Below are 15461 nucleotides of genomic sequence, written 5' to 3'. Positions count from 1 at the left end.
ATTAAGAGGCTAATCCCCAGAAGCCATCAGCATGAAACAATGAAATGGCCAAACCCTGCAGACAAACCTTTAACTAATGTTAGAAAGTGCCTTTGATGAATGTGGCTAACTTGTGTGTAAGCAAAATAAAAAAAATTCCTTCAGTAGCACCTTAAAGACCAACTAAGTTTTTATTTTGGTATGAGCTTTCGTGTGCATGCACCATAGCTGCCAAGTTTTCCCTTTTCTCGCGAGGAAGCCTATTCAGCATAAGGGAAAATCCCTTAAAAAAAGGGATAACTTGGCAGCTATGGCATGCACACGTCTTCAGATACACTTGAAACAGTGTATAACAGTGTGTGTAAGCGTTATACAAGGATCATAATACAGGACTTCTAATTTAATTCTGCTTCCAGCTAATTATGGAAAAGAAACATCCCAGCAATCCAAAAGGGCTTGAGTGCAGAAGCAATCCCAAATAATTTAGGCATTGCTTGGATTACAGAAATAGTATGATTCTAAGGTCAATGGGCAGGGACTAAATAATATGAACAAAAAAGAGAGAGCAAGTCATCAAACACTTTCTCATTTCTAGATACAGTGGTACCTTGGTTTTCAAACAACTTGGAACCCAAACACTGCAAACCCAGAAGTGTTTCAGTTTGCGAACTTTTTCCGGAAGTCAAACATGCTCCAGTTTGAGTGTTACGCTTCCAATTTGAGTGTTATGCTGAGGTCTGTCTGTTTTTGGTATTTATTTTGTGTTTTTGGTGGCTCCTTTTTTGTTTTTGTGACTGTCTGGAACCCAGTTCAGCTACTGTTTATTGCTTTCATTTTCATTTTATGGATCAATGGTCTCGTAAGATAGTAAAATTCATGTTAAACTGCTGTTTTAGGGGTTGCTTTTAAAAGTCTGAAATGGATGAATCCGTTCTGCATTACTTTCTATGGGAAAGCGCGCCTTGGTTTTGGAACGCTTTGGTTTTGGAACGGATTAAATTTGAGAACCAAGTTACCACTGTATTGTACTTGAGTCTATAATGAGCTGTGTGCAGGATCATGCATCAATGCACATTTCTATATGCATCATGCATATAGAATAAAAGCAACAAAGAATCTTGTGGCACCCTGAAGACTAACACATTTATTATGGCATAAGGTTTTCACGAACCAATGGACTGTAGTCCACAAAATTCTATGCAGTAAGAAACTTTTTAAAAGTCACAAGATCCTTTGTTGTCTTTTGCTGCAAGAGAGTGCCATCGCCACCCCTCCGGAAATACCTGAATGCCGCTGAGCATTTCACCGGTGATCTGGCCCAGTACCATCTGAACATCCTCGATGGTGTAACCTGTCAAAGGATCTACAATGGTTTCGGCTTCAGCCTCCTCTTCCAGAGGAACGCCTCCCTCCATTTCCTAACAGAAGGAAGGGTAGAAGGAAATCTTAGATGAAAGGTGTTCGTTTTGGCACCATATGCAAAAGTGGCATTGCTGTACAGTATTGGCATAAAAGAGGTAACTTGGGAGGTTGTTTTGGCCTAGCCAGTGGACGGAAGGCTGTCACGTTACTTAAGAAACTGGGCAGAAGAGCAGAGCCTCAAAGCTAGCAAGTGCCTTGCTACCAGCTGGTATAGTAGATGCAGAGGTCACCAGCTATTTTGGGCCCATGGGCATTTACAAACCAGAGAAATTGTGATGGACACCACCACAGGCCACCTTTTCTATTAGCTACCAGTTTTTGTTTTGTTTTTTTAGTGTGCAGTTGGACACAAAATGTGCAGCTGCAAAAATGTGTGCAGTTGGGAAAGTGGTTGAGGTGTGTGAAGCTAGACACATTAGATGCACTTAAATTTGACAGGAAATGCCAGGGACAGTAGTTACGCAAGGGTAAAATGTGCACAAACTTATTAAACACCTTAAATTTTTTTGGTCAGGATCTCCTTTACTTCACTTTTCTCTTTTTGTCGCAACCAGGTTTTCCTGGTTTTACAACTTAGGTCTATCTTGCACCCTAAGCTCCTCCTACAACTAACGTAAAACTTTACCAATGGTGGCATATTATAATAGATGGGAAGACATGGTTTTGTTTTGTTTTGTTTGTTTCTACAGATTGCTGGGCTCTTACAAGCCTCTTGGCACTATGGGATTGGGTAGCGTGTATCCAGGTGAGGATCTTAGCCATGTCCTTGTAAATTGGTGACCCTGCAAAGCATTTGATCTCATCCTGCAAAATCATGGTGCGCACAAACTCAACAAACTCAGTGCCCAACATTTCATAAATGAAAACAGATTTATTTGCAGTACTGCTTTCTTAGAGGAGTGCCACAAACACAACCCAAAAGCAAAATACTACTTCCAAGTCTGATTTCAGCGGGGGGGGGGGGGACGACGACAACGACAATGACTCTGTGGGTGCTGGGTTTCCATGGGAACCACGTTGGTGACCTTTGTAACAGAGGAAACAAATTCTCATCTTAAAGTGGGTGTACGTATAAACTGCATTTAATTATGTCTACTTCTGCAGAGGAAGTAAAATATATGCAACACACCAGCTCACCTTGCATTTTGGGGATAGCTCAGTTGATTAGAACATGGTGCTGGTAACACCAAGGTTGCAGGTTTGATCCCCATAAGGGACAGCTGCATATTCCTGCATTGCAGGAGGATGGACTATATCAGGCATCCTCAAACTGCGGCCCTCCAGATGTTTTGGCCTACAACTCCCATGATCCCTAGCTAACAGGACCAGTGGTCAGAGATGATTGGAATTGTAGTCCAAAACATCTGGAGGGCCGCAGTTTGGGGATGCCTGGACTATATGAAACTCAAGGTCCTTCCAATTCTATAATTCTATGCTTCTATGTTAGAAGACCAGCAAAAATTCTATGGCAGCAGTTCCCAAACTCCTCACCCTGATGGATAATTAAGGAGCATATAATTTCCTTGACCAAGATAGTTTTAATAGGAAAATTCTCCTTTACCTTAGTTGCATCCTTTTCACCTGGGGTCTGTGCTATAAATCTGGAATATATATCGTACGCCAAACCTTCTTCCAAAGGAGCAGGGAAAGGGCTATTGGCGGGCTTGACCAGTTCTACAACATTCTGTTTGGAAAACAAAACGAAGAAGCTTATACAACAAAGATGTATTTAATGTTCATAATATGCTTATGGGTTTTTCAACACATTTTAGGCTGTTAACCAAAACCACTTTTTGTTACTCTCCCAAGTATTCTGAACTGGGCAGTTTCCTGTCATCCTTTCCGGATCTGCATTTAATTTCTAGTCGTATGTTTTTTTCCAGGGGTCCTCCTCAAAGCTGAAAAAGCATTCATCTGTCAGCAGATGCTGAATTCTGTTCAATTACAGGCAGGTAGCGTGTTGGTCTGAGTCGAAGCAAAATTAAAAAATTCATTCAGTAGCACCTTAAAGACCAACTAAGTTTATATTTTGGTATGAGCTTTCGTGTGCATGCACACTTCTTCAGATACACTGTTCAATTACTTAGCATGGAATATTACACCACTAGAAGAACCTGTGATTATGGATATCACTACCATTTAATATACAGTATACTGTATATACATTATAGAAAAGGACTGTCCTCATCAGGGCATAGTTTTATTAATTTATAAAAGCGTGGCTTTCAATTCCTGGTCTGCAGGATGATGCTGAAGCCCAAACTGCTGGCCCTGCAGTACAGAAACCAACACAACCTTTTTGCTACTGTGCTGCTCTTGTAGCACAAGATAGTTGCTCTTTCATTGCCAGGCCAGTGATTTGTGGGCAACAATCTTTTCCTATACACGGAAGGAAGATTTAGAAAAAGGAAAAGGAAAAAAGAAAACCTGAAAGATTTAGGCTATAAGGGTGAAAAAACAGCCTTTCCAATCACTTGCTGTTGGGTTGGAAAAAGCTGGCTAGACTAGGGTCCCCAATATGGTGCTTTGGGGCCCTCAGGCTCCTAGCCCACCAATTCTTTTTTATATTAGGGGGTTTGAGACTGTTGGATGGGCGGGATTGCATTTTTGGTGTGTTTGTGCAACTGTCCTACTTTTTTTTGTCTTATGTTTTGTTTGGGGAGTATGTGTAGTGATTTGCCTGCTGTTTGCAGGGAGGGGGTTCTGAGCACTCCCAATTTTTCTTTTGCGAAATGGGCATTTCGTGGTGCCCATGGCAGTTTCTTAAGTTTTCAGATATGCTCCTAGGATCAAAAGGGTTGGGACTCCCAAGCTATATTACGGAATGCCATTACGACACACTACAAATGCATTACTAGCCCTTCAAAATTTCAAAATTATTCAAGCCTTAGCTATTAAGATGTTTGCATGTATACACATCTTTACAGGGCCTCTATACCTATAGTGGCTTGATTTGAATTCAGAATTTTCTAGCAATCTCTCCCTGCATTTTCTCTGCTGCTGCCGCCCTTTCATACAGCCAATTATACTGACATTATCCCAGAACTAGCTGCTTTTGTGAGTCACAATAGCCCTAACATTTAGACAATAGCTATTTTTTTTATAAATGCTATTGCAAACAGAGAATTAAAATGAAGTATTTTCTTTAGTAACAGAGGTTTTTGAGCTGAACTATGCTTTGAAGCCAGAATGTAGTGATCTAAAAAGCGTTATTTGGCTCAGTCCTTCCTAAATTTTGCATTCTTAACAAGTCCAGGGAAAAATCAGAATGAATGAATTGTGAAGAGAGCCCAGAGCCAAATGTATTTAAATGAATCCTTCTGATGCAATACTTTCCTTTAAAAAATACAATTAAGCCTTTGTGTTTCTTTTAAACAAAACCTCATGTATACGATTACCAATGATTATGCAGTAAAATCTATTTAAAAATAGAGGAGACAAGGTCAGCACTATAATCCTCTTTTTAAAGTTGCAATTTTTCCAAGAAAAAATTTACAGCTTTCTTAAGAATGTAGAATAAAGGCGTTTTGCTTCTACAGGCTTCAAGGGAATTAGGTCCACAAATGAATTTAAATTTTAAAAAACCGGATTGTTCTTTTTTTCCCTAAGTTACGAAACATTTACATTTTCTTAGAATGTTTGTCACTTCCCTATGCAACGTGTCATCTTTGAATTACAAAAAAAAAGTTTAAATAGAATAAAGTAGTGATTATGCAAACCTACAGCGCAGGGAAAAAAAGTATTCTGGGGTTTTTCCTGTTGTTATTCTGTCTCTCACTGCTACAATAATCCTACCATTAAAACTATGGACTGGTCATTTCTTCGTCAGAGGGCAAATTGGCAAATTCAGCAGGGGATCAAATACTTTTTTCCCTGCACTGTATGTCCTGTAATGAATCGGCATTCTACGAAGTCAGCTCCTCAGCAGTTTGGCTGCAGCGATGCAAAAGGATTTTGAACCACTCTGGCTACGTACATATTTATGGCTTGAAACATGGTGAGATAGCCCCCTGCAGCCTAAGTCACTTTTTTGTATTGCTATATGCACCAGAGAGGGGGCAGGCCCCAAACATGATTTGTTTCCCCATGCTGAAATTCACTCAGGCTGTTAACTGCGCATGCGCATCGGCTGCCTGAAATGTGCACACCTCTGCTTAGTTGAGGCTTCTGTTTTCTAACTAGATGGAAGCTGGTTTGAAGGAAAGTCCATCAAACAAGTGTGTTTCTCATCATCACCATCTCAATTTATTACCCACCTGTTACCTTGAGGTCCATAGGTAGGCTGTGAAAACTGCATGAAGAACGCTGTGTGTGCAACCCACCTTTTCTAGAAGTGCCCTCCCTCGCCATGTACCTGTCAACCTGCCCCTGAAATATGGGGAAACTTCTGAATAAACTTCCAAAGCAGAACAGCAGTCAAGTTGCTGCTGAGAACCCTGGCGTGTGCCTAAAGTGGGTTCTTTAGCGTGCAGCCTTTCAGTCTAAAAGTGCCTCCAAATATGCTTTCAATTTTAATGGGGGGTGGGAATAGGAAGTGGTACAACAGATCCATTTCCCACCATGTGTTTGCCATATGCTGTTTGTGGTTGACGTCCAGCAGATTTGCTTTAAAAACAAAAACAAAAGTGTGCAAGATGGCAACATTAAAAAGGCATAAATAATAACAAATATTCTGGAGAACAAATGGAAAGGGGTTGCTGAGAAGGCCTAAGGAATGAGTTGCGCAGATGTGGTAGTTATTGCAAAATTAACATTGTGCAATCTACCAGTATAAAATTCCATGTCCCCCCAGATGTTATGTTACTTAAGTTCTCTTAAAATGAAAATTATTGCACCATTTATCTATACATGATGCTACAGTTACTGAAGTATAAATGGAGAGCGGAATGGTGGAAAAACATTTAATATCATACAAATGGCTCCATAGCATTAGCCACAGCACAGAATGCCTGCTTATGTAATATTACAGAGATGAAAATCATCTATTTATTTGTGACAGTTAATTCCAACCGCAGGAAACCCCAGCAGCATTTTTCTTTACAGAAGAAGGAAAAGCTACCTATTCTACTTGAGCAATAACTGGAAATGAGGAGCGAGAGCAAGGACAGAATGTTTTACTAATATGCTTGCAGAAAATTAGAATCTACCATCTAATACTGCTTAATTTTTCATAAAAAAGAGTGGATATTTGTGGCACAAGCTCCCCTCATCCATCTCTTCTCAATTCCCCCACCCATGTTTACATCCATATTGTGAACACGTTATTAATCAAATGTTCAAACAACAGGGATGACATTAGAACCGTAGTGATAAAATTGAGCCATGCCTCTCCAAATATTTAATCACATTTTAGGAGTTATATCTTTGTCTTAGAGTTTGGACCAAACTGGAATCACACTGAATTTCTATTCCTCTTTACTTTCTTTTTTTGCTTGCCATGTCTGCAAAATTCTCTACCACGTATAGGGCACAAACATACCATAGGCATATCCAAACATGTCTCATTTCTCAGAACTGACACAGGCAAGCTTGTAAACTGAATCACTTAGCTAAGTTAAGGAAGGCTTTTCCAAAGCTCACTCAATAATCTCATCTTTAGCTGTGCAATTCAGGTTTGGAGAATAAAAAGAGCACACATTAGACGTGCCTGTGCTTGTTTAACTGAAGAGTAAAGTGCTATGACTAATAGGTTACAAAGGAGTTGTTTATATAATATTAAAATCTGCTCTTGTTCTGTAGACAGGAAGCATGTTATTCCCTGAATTGAACTGTATCTTAGATTCATGACCAAATTTTGCCTCCTATTGATTGACTCCAGATGGTACTCTTTGGCTGAGGTCCAAATAATTGCATAACTTGAGCCTTCCAAACACATCGTCATCATGTTTCGAAGCTGCTTTCAAAACAGTGAGAGCTAGAAACTTGTTAAAAGGGAAAATGAGATCTCCAGGACTTAGGTGATAGCTCGTGAGGCCACAAAAAATATGACTGAGCCGTGTTTTGTATTGATTAAAATTTTTTTATAGGGCCTTTCAAAGCAAAAGCAGTACAAAAATACTTTTAATAAGGTAGTTTTCAAGTAGAAAGCCATAAAACATCAAATACTATTAATTAAAAGAACAGGACAAAACCTTCCTATTTCAATAAAAAAAATCAGCCGAAGTTAAAACTACAGTTCATAAAACGTGGATCAGCAGCATTATTCAATTAAAAATAGAATAAAGTATCCAGGTCTTTAGGGCCCATTTAAAAACAGAGAATGAGGTACTTCTGTGGAAAGATGTTCTATAGGATGGGACCAAACTATCCAAAATGTATAAAACAAGATCTAACACTTGCTGGAGGTGTAAACAGGCAGAAGGGACACTGCTTCACATGTGGTGGGGTTGCAAAAAGATTAAGAATTTTGGGGCTATTACGGTATATATGAGGAGTTGAAAAGAATGTTTAAGCAAACCTTCATTAAAAAAAAACCCAGAAGCTTTCCTTTGGGTATTTTAGATTCGGATATCCCAAACGAAAAAGAGAGAACATTCTTGTACGCCACAACAGCATCAAGAATATTAATAGCTAGAAATTGAAAATGCGAAATAGTACCAACAAAAAAGGAATGGCACGATAAGCTATTTGAACATCTCGAGTTGGCAAAAATGACGGATGTGATTTGGAGACAACCTAACCAAAAATTCCAAAAGGAATGGGCAATTTATAGAGAATATCTTAAAAAAACAGTGTAAAAACCTGCATTTGCTTTGATTATTTTTCACAAACCACAGTATGGATTATTAGTATAGTATGTGGAAAACAGTAGAAATGAAGAAATGATAAAATGAGCAGTTTAACAAATAGATAAAACAGACCCACTTAGAGGAAGATGGAAGTCTATTAGAAAAGAAAAGGAATTGGGATTAAAGAAGACGGTGACATAAATCCGCATGTAAGAACCTATGGATTTATGGTTGTATGTATGTTTTTGATATTCTCCCCCTCTTTTTTAGTTTTCTTTTCTTTTCTATTTTGTTTTGTTTGTAGTTGTCATTTTATTATTTTGGTTAGTCTATTGTGTTTGTTTGTTTATCAAGAAAGAAAATTAATAAAAAGCATTTTTTAAAAAAAGAGATAATGAGGCATTTCTCCTGTGGAAAGATGTTTTATAGGACAGGAACCACCACAAAAAAGGCTGTGTTGCTTGTGCCTAACAATCTGACAGACTTGGAAAAGGGCAGCTGGGGCCAATCCTGAAGCCCAAACAAGTCTATGTGATCAAAAAACCCGGTTCCAAGCCACTTAGTGCTTTAACGCTTTAAATTGTGAAATATCCTTCTTAAAGTGTGGCACCCAGAACAGGACATAGTACTCCTGGTGTGGTCTGACCAAGGCAGAATAGAGTGGTACTATTACTTCCATTGGGACACTATACTTCTGTTGATGCAGCCTAGATGCAGCTTCTTCTTTCGTATGCTGTTGACTCATGTTAAGCTTGTGGACTACTAAGACCCATAGATGCTTTTCACATGCACCGCTGGCAAGCCAGGTGTCCCTCATCTTATATTTGTGCAGCTGGTTATTCCTGCCTAAGTGCATTTTGTTAGTTCGAGCCCAGTTCTCCACGGCAAAGGTCCTGTCCACATAATCAGTCCACATAAAATGAAATAAAAACTGCCACACTGGACATCTCAACTGGACTTGCAAAAACTCTAAGGCACCATGGAGCTTTACAGAGTTCACAGCCTGCGGTAGCTTCACTTCTGGTATGCTTAGTCTCTGGACTACCCAGAACCTAAGAGGGGTTTTGTCAGCGTTGGAGTGACTTTTCTGCCACCTGAGCTCCCGCCTTCTCCAAACCTGCTTCACTGTCTCTCACTCCTTGGTGTCCATGCATGCCCTGTAGCACTGGAGAGGACCCTTGGGAGCAGCTATGTTGAGAGCTCACCCCATCTTGCCATCCCACAGGGCAACCACGGCCTCAGCAGGATCACCAGCTCTACCACTGAGCTGAGACAGGTCCATGGTTGTTATGGGAGCATCCTGATCCACCCCAGACAAGGTGGCCTCGGTATGTTTACTGAAGTCCATCAAGATGAAAAGTTTTGGAGTCCTCCATACCACTTTCATCAGGGAAATTGTTAAGAAGTGGGGTGGATGAGGCACCACCACAATCCTTATCCCTGAGTCTCTTGTGCCAAATGCAGACACTGAGAGCTGGTTTGAGTCTTGGATGGGACACCTGACCAGGAAGATGCGTTCCTTATGGACATAAGCAACTGTGCCTCCTGTCCCTCAAACTGATCTCGGTGCTGTGCCTGGGAACATGATGGACCCTTCTGGAAGACACCATCCCCATCATCCAGCTGCGCGGCCTATGGGCCACCTGTTATTCCTCCTGGGATGGTGTTTTATATACAGTGCACCCTGGCTTTCTAATAAATATGAAAATATCTGCATAAAACTACTTTACAAGTATGAAGCGTATATCGGACAGCAAAACACTTTAATGACAGAATTATACTGACAATCTAGCACCACTTTAGTAGCAACTTGGCCTCAAGGACATGAGATTCATCTGAAATGCAGTAATTTATACTAATGAATATCAACATGGAATTTTTAAGTGATGTTTAGCAGCAGCACAATGCTTTATGGTTTCAGCTCCTCTACATTTAATCCTAAATTGCTGACAGAAAACACATAAATATTTTCCCTTAGATTCAAGCTATTAAACAGTTTTGAAACATTCTCCCACCGGTCAACATAGATAATTTCCTTGTTACACCAATGAATGCTGCTGATTTGTCTACTTAGACAACCAGGCAGAGTACTACTGGCAGAAAACAACCAATTCCCATCTACATAAAAGACACCTCAGTTTTTTTTTTAAAAAAAATGCATGTCACAACATAAAATGAGGTCAAAATAACTGAGATGTGCCAGTTCCCAGTTACAACCCCCATCCCATGTATATCAACACCATGGCTGCCTTATGCTAACATTTCCAAAACTTTTTCATCTCACTTTCCCCTTAAGAATACTCTACCTTCTAGGGCCTCCCAAACTAGCACCAGCCATATGTTCTATAGGTGAGCATGCAAGGGATCTTTGCAAGAGGCATACATGCTAATCTCAGCACTGGCAACTGATGTGGAATAAAGCAAAATCTCGGACCATGCACATGTAGCCATAAAAAGATTTTCCTTTAAAAAAAAACAATAGGTAAAGGTAAAGGGACCCCTGACCATTAGGTCCAGTTGTGACTGACTCTGGGGTTGCGGTGCTCATCTCGCGTTTTTGGCCGAGGGAACCGGCGTATAGCTTCCAGGTCATGTGGCCAGCATGACATAGCCGCTTCTGGCGAACCAGAGGAGCACACGGAAACACCGTTTACCATCCCGCTGTAGCGGTACCTATTTATCTACTTGCACTTTGATGTGTTTTCGAACTGCTAGGTTGGCAGGAGCTGGGACTGAGCATCGGGAGCTCACCCCGTCACAGGGATTCAAAGCGAGTATACTCATTAGAGTGCCAATGACTGGCTGTCAAGCACTCCCCAAGGAGCAGAAAACAGACTGGACCCCTAAGCAGAAAAACCAGCCCCCTCCACAATGTTAGATAGGATGTTGGTGGGAGAGGGACAGACTGACAAGTTGCAGATTTTTGTTGAGGGAGAATAGAAAGGCGAACCAACTTTCTGAAAATAGGGCCACCTGCCCCTTCCCAGGGAACTCTGGGAATTGTAGCTCTGTGATGGGAATAAGGATTTCCTAAAAACTCTTGGCACCTATAACCAAGGATATTTTGCAAGGGGGGCGGACAGGGACCTATGGCTGTTTAATTGGTATCATACTGCTTTAAATGTACAGCGCTGAGGAAGCCTAAATGACTAACAGTGTGAAAAAATGCCTAGTGTTGCCCTACACCACTCTATAAAACCCATGTCTTTCTCTATCACCCTGTGTTTCAAAAGTCATTTCCAGTTACCTCATCTCTCTTTGTGGAAGAGCTGTCACAGAGTGAATGTATCAGACAAAATACTGCACAACAGCTAACAGTGTGGAGGCTATTGAAGAATGTGTATCAAAGTTCTTTTGAGTCCTTGCAGGCATATACTAAGGATGCCAAAACCCAAGTCATTTCCAGCTTATGTATGAACCACTTTTTTTTTTAAGTTCAAAGTAACTGGCATTTAAAAATAAACTTGTCTTAATCCAGAAACAGCAGGACATAAAGTTGTTCAAAGATACAAAAACCGTACTAGTTTCTTTTATAAATACTATGCATTTAGTTAAATGTGTGGGTTATAAGGAGACGTAAAGGCAGAAATGTTGTGTCCTCTGCCATTAGATACAATATACAAAGAGCTTAAGTCTTTTCCCACAAAGCGAGCAACTTTCTGTTAAAATAACCATTTATTCTTTGGACTGCAAATTCAATTACTGATTTTATTGGAATCATATTCCGCTGCGGAAACAAGCACACAGAGAACCAAGCGGAAACTCAAGCTGTTTTTAAAAACATTCCCAAACAGGCACGATTGTGTGAACAAATTGGTTGCGATTATTCCTTGCCTGTGAAAAGCAATGTGTTCCAACCTATTTCCATATTTTTAATTAACACCTACTTAAAAATAAACTCGTACCATAGCTCACTTTAATCATAAAATGGAGGAAACACTAAATTCACTTTATCAGAAAATTGACTAGAGATTGTTTGAGCGACTGTTAGTTGTCATGCCTGCATCATTAAAATTAGGTTATTAGCATGCACTTCCCCTGCTCTGGCATGTTGAAAGTGAAACAGCACCCTTCTAAATGGTCTAAATCCACACACCTTGTGCCTCAAGCTATGGAGAAGCCAAGTCAATGGCATGACCGGGACATGGATTATTTGCCCTAATATCTCCCATCCCATGTGACCTCCTTCCTGCCACTCAAGACACTGCATTCTAACGCCTTCTCCTTGTTCAAACAAACACCCAGGTGGAGGTGCTCAGGAAGTATCCACACAGCATCCACTGCAGCCTGCATTCTCATGGTTCTATCTGGGATGGGGCCATAGCTCAGAGGTACAACACACTCTCTGCATGTAGGAGGTCCCAGGTTCAATCTCTGGCATCTCCATTGATCAGGTGAGGGGGAAAGCTTCAAGGAAGCTTCTTGTCACATGAATCAGTGTTCTTCAACTCTGGGCCCCAAGTGTCCGCTGGAATCCCTGATCAATGGCTAAGCAAATCTGCCTGGGAATGTTGGCAGGAGTCCAACAACACCTGGGGACCCAAGGCTGAAGAATGTTATTCCAAACCAAGGAGCACATAAGTTGTATGCAGTTGCCCTTTCTGTCCTCTTCAACAACATTGTTGTGAGCTAGGTGGGTCTTTTTTCTTTTTCTTTTTAAAGCCATGTTCCAAATTTATACTTACTGTATTTTTGGTCCCCTGGGTTGCACAACTAAAGTACATCAACAATACGTGATAGAGGCTTAGAATATCTACCGGTATATTCATTTCAGGACTGCTGAGGCACTGAGTTGCTCCTTCGCTACCCAAATTGGTGGTTAACAATTCAAACTATAGCAAAACTATACATCCCTAAGCCATGCCAAGTTCAATTCTCCCCTCCTGCAATGGACATAGGTAGCAAGTTTTTCATGTTTCTTACAAACAGGCAATTCCTCTCTGGGACACCTGTAATTGCCACATGCCTTTTAACAGTAGCTTGGAATCTACTTTGATGATGTAGCCCATGCAAGAAATAAAATAAAATATGAAAGTTAACTGATTTCTCACTGTAGCTTTTAGGACTGAACAAGCTGCCCATGATTGATATGTTTATTCCCGCTGTGTCTCTTATCCTCTTTATATATAACATGGGATTTTGCTCATTAGTCACTTGAAGGAAAATACAGAGGACAAGCTGTTGACTTGCTCTAGTTTTTTTAAAAAAACATAATCATAGGATCATAAGGCTGACAGGGCTCGGAACATCTCCGTGGTCCAATGAATTAAGATAATGAAATAAATGGGACTTACTTCTGAATAAACATGGCTAGGCCTAGGCTGAAAAACTGTACATTTTCTGTGGCATGGTTAAAAGGTCAAGGAAACCCCTGCTACCAAAGAATAAAAATCAATACAGTAAAGGTAAATTAAATATACTCTAAGATGTGCATTCAGGCAGGATTCTCCGTTTATTCACCCGTATTTTAGAAGATTTTAATGTGCCTCAAACCAAGAGCAGGAATAGTCAAGGAACACAACATTGGAAGATAGAAGCTACATACACACCATCCATTTAAAGCACATTACTTCCACTAAATAATCCTGCAAACTGTAATCTGTTAAGGGTGTTGGGAACTGTAGGCAAAACTACAGTTCCCAAGATTCTTGGTCAGAAGTTATGTGCAATCCTGCTCATTACAGCAGATAAGGGGAAGGCAGGCAGGAGAAATCACAATGGCCTCAACCCCGATTCATCAATGAATGTGAAAGCACTGGGGGAATCTGGCAACCATAAACTCCAGGGTAAAATTACTGCAATACAGTACGGCATAAATTCACATTGCATTGTTATACCAATTATGCGTTACTTGTGTTTGTAAAAACACAGTAAGGGAAATATAAGCTCATCTGGGGCCGGGTGGGGGTTCTTTCTAAAAACCAACCAGCTCGCTAACAAAATGTTTGAAAGCCTTAGCACCATATCACATCTGAAGATCTCAAATGAACCACTTTTCTCAAGGAACTAGAGGCCTCCAATGTAACACATGAATCAAACCAGCTGTGTGTTCTATTATAAACAATTTTAGATCAAACAAGACCAACATGTGAGTTGGATGAAATTCAGTTAATCGGGTGCTAAACAAGGCAGGACAACAGAAAACTTCTCAAACTGACTCCCCAGACCAGGCGAGCCATAGAAGATGCAAAACTGGGAAAATGAGAACTGTGATATATTCAGAAGCCAGAAGTGTTGTTTTTATTAGGCCTTAGACAGCATCAGAAAGTGTTATTTCCAAGCGTTGCTGGGCTTGAAATAGTTTCTACTGTGACTTGCTTTGAAAACTGCCAGCAAATCATGTTATTAAATCAGGGTGTTTAAAATGTGTTTAACTAAGAGTGGGAAGAAACAATAACCATCTTCAACCAAATAGTTTCCCCCTGAAGTGAATTGTTACATAACACAGCCATTTTACTCCTTATCCCTCGCCATCTGTAATTTAATTTCCATTTCTTAAAAGCGTGAGAGATGACATTTGTTTAAACAAGATCCCCATAATCATGAAGGGTTTAACCTCAAGCTGAGATTCATGAGAAAAGGTTCTGTGCTGCAGAAAAACAGTATGAAGCTTCAGATGCAATTGGAAATGGGTGAGGAAACAGAGCCTTTGAATGCTTGTGTTCAACCTTCTCTGCTTTGTGGTGCTCTTTCCATTCTTCCGGAGGGAACATCAGCTGAAAGATTTTTCGGTTTGACATTCTGTTTGGAGCCAAATGTTCCCATAATTCAGACTAATCTCTGCAGGCCTGTTATGAGCCTCAATGTTTCAAGTTTTACCTCCATAGCAAATAGGATAAGGATTTAAATTTACGTTGGCCAACACCATGGATGACAATAAGCAGGAGTTGTGATTTTAATTTTTTAAAAGAGATTTTACATTCATATGGATGTGTGAATGAAAGAAAGAGAGGTCATTCTCCAGGTGCTTGCTAATCCTTATGTAGCCAAAATGGTACCAATCCAGGCACAAGGGGGAGGTTTTTGGGCAGGCCTGACGGCACCCTAAGTTTTTCAGAAGTACCAGGGGGGAAAACAGCTCTGGGGAAAAACCCTAAGGAAGAAAAAACTCCAAACATAATCAATGAGCACTAAGCATGCTCAGTAGCTAAATTTGACCGGGAGGGCAGGGAGACAAAAAAGCAGGTGAATGGGATGAGAATGGGAAAATCCAAGGAAAAGGGAATGGCTAGTTGGTTGGAGTCCTTAAACAGGGATGTTCCACACATTTAACATTTTGTTGCAGGTCTCACTTGTCCTTCAAAAAATATGTAATTCAGGAAACCAGTCCTA

General features: G+C 40.4%; 1 protein-coding gene across 2 annotated transcripts in view; it reads right to left on the bottom strand.

The window, feature by feature from the left end:
* Positions 1-15461, bottom strand: part of CABCOCO1 (ciliary associated calcium binding coiled-coil 1) — a 72931-nt gene that overhangs the window by 13873 nt on the left and 43597 nt on the right. For both annotated transcript variants that reach the window (XM_035138101.3, XM_060274951.2), the window contains exons 6-7: positions 2963-3085; positions 1263-1397 (exon numbers count right to left, since the gene is read on the bottom strand). In XM_035138101.3, the coding sequence (XP_034993992.2) occupies positions 1263-1397; positions 2963-3085 (258 nt within the window). The remainder of the gene's footprint in view (positions 1-1262; positions 1398-2962; positions 3086-15461) is intronic.

This window comes from Zootoca vivipara, chromosome 5 (genome assembly GCF_965207765.1).
Source record: "Zootoca vivipara chromosome 5, rZooViv2.hap1.1, whole genome shotgun sequence".
NCBI classification, from domain to species: Eukaryota; Metazoa; Chordata; class Lepidosauria; order Squamata; family Lacertidae; genus Zootoca; species Zootoca vivipara.
Note: the sequence above shows the minus strand (reverse complement) of the source record. Positions and strands in the feature narration are given on the sequence as shown.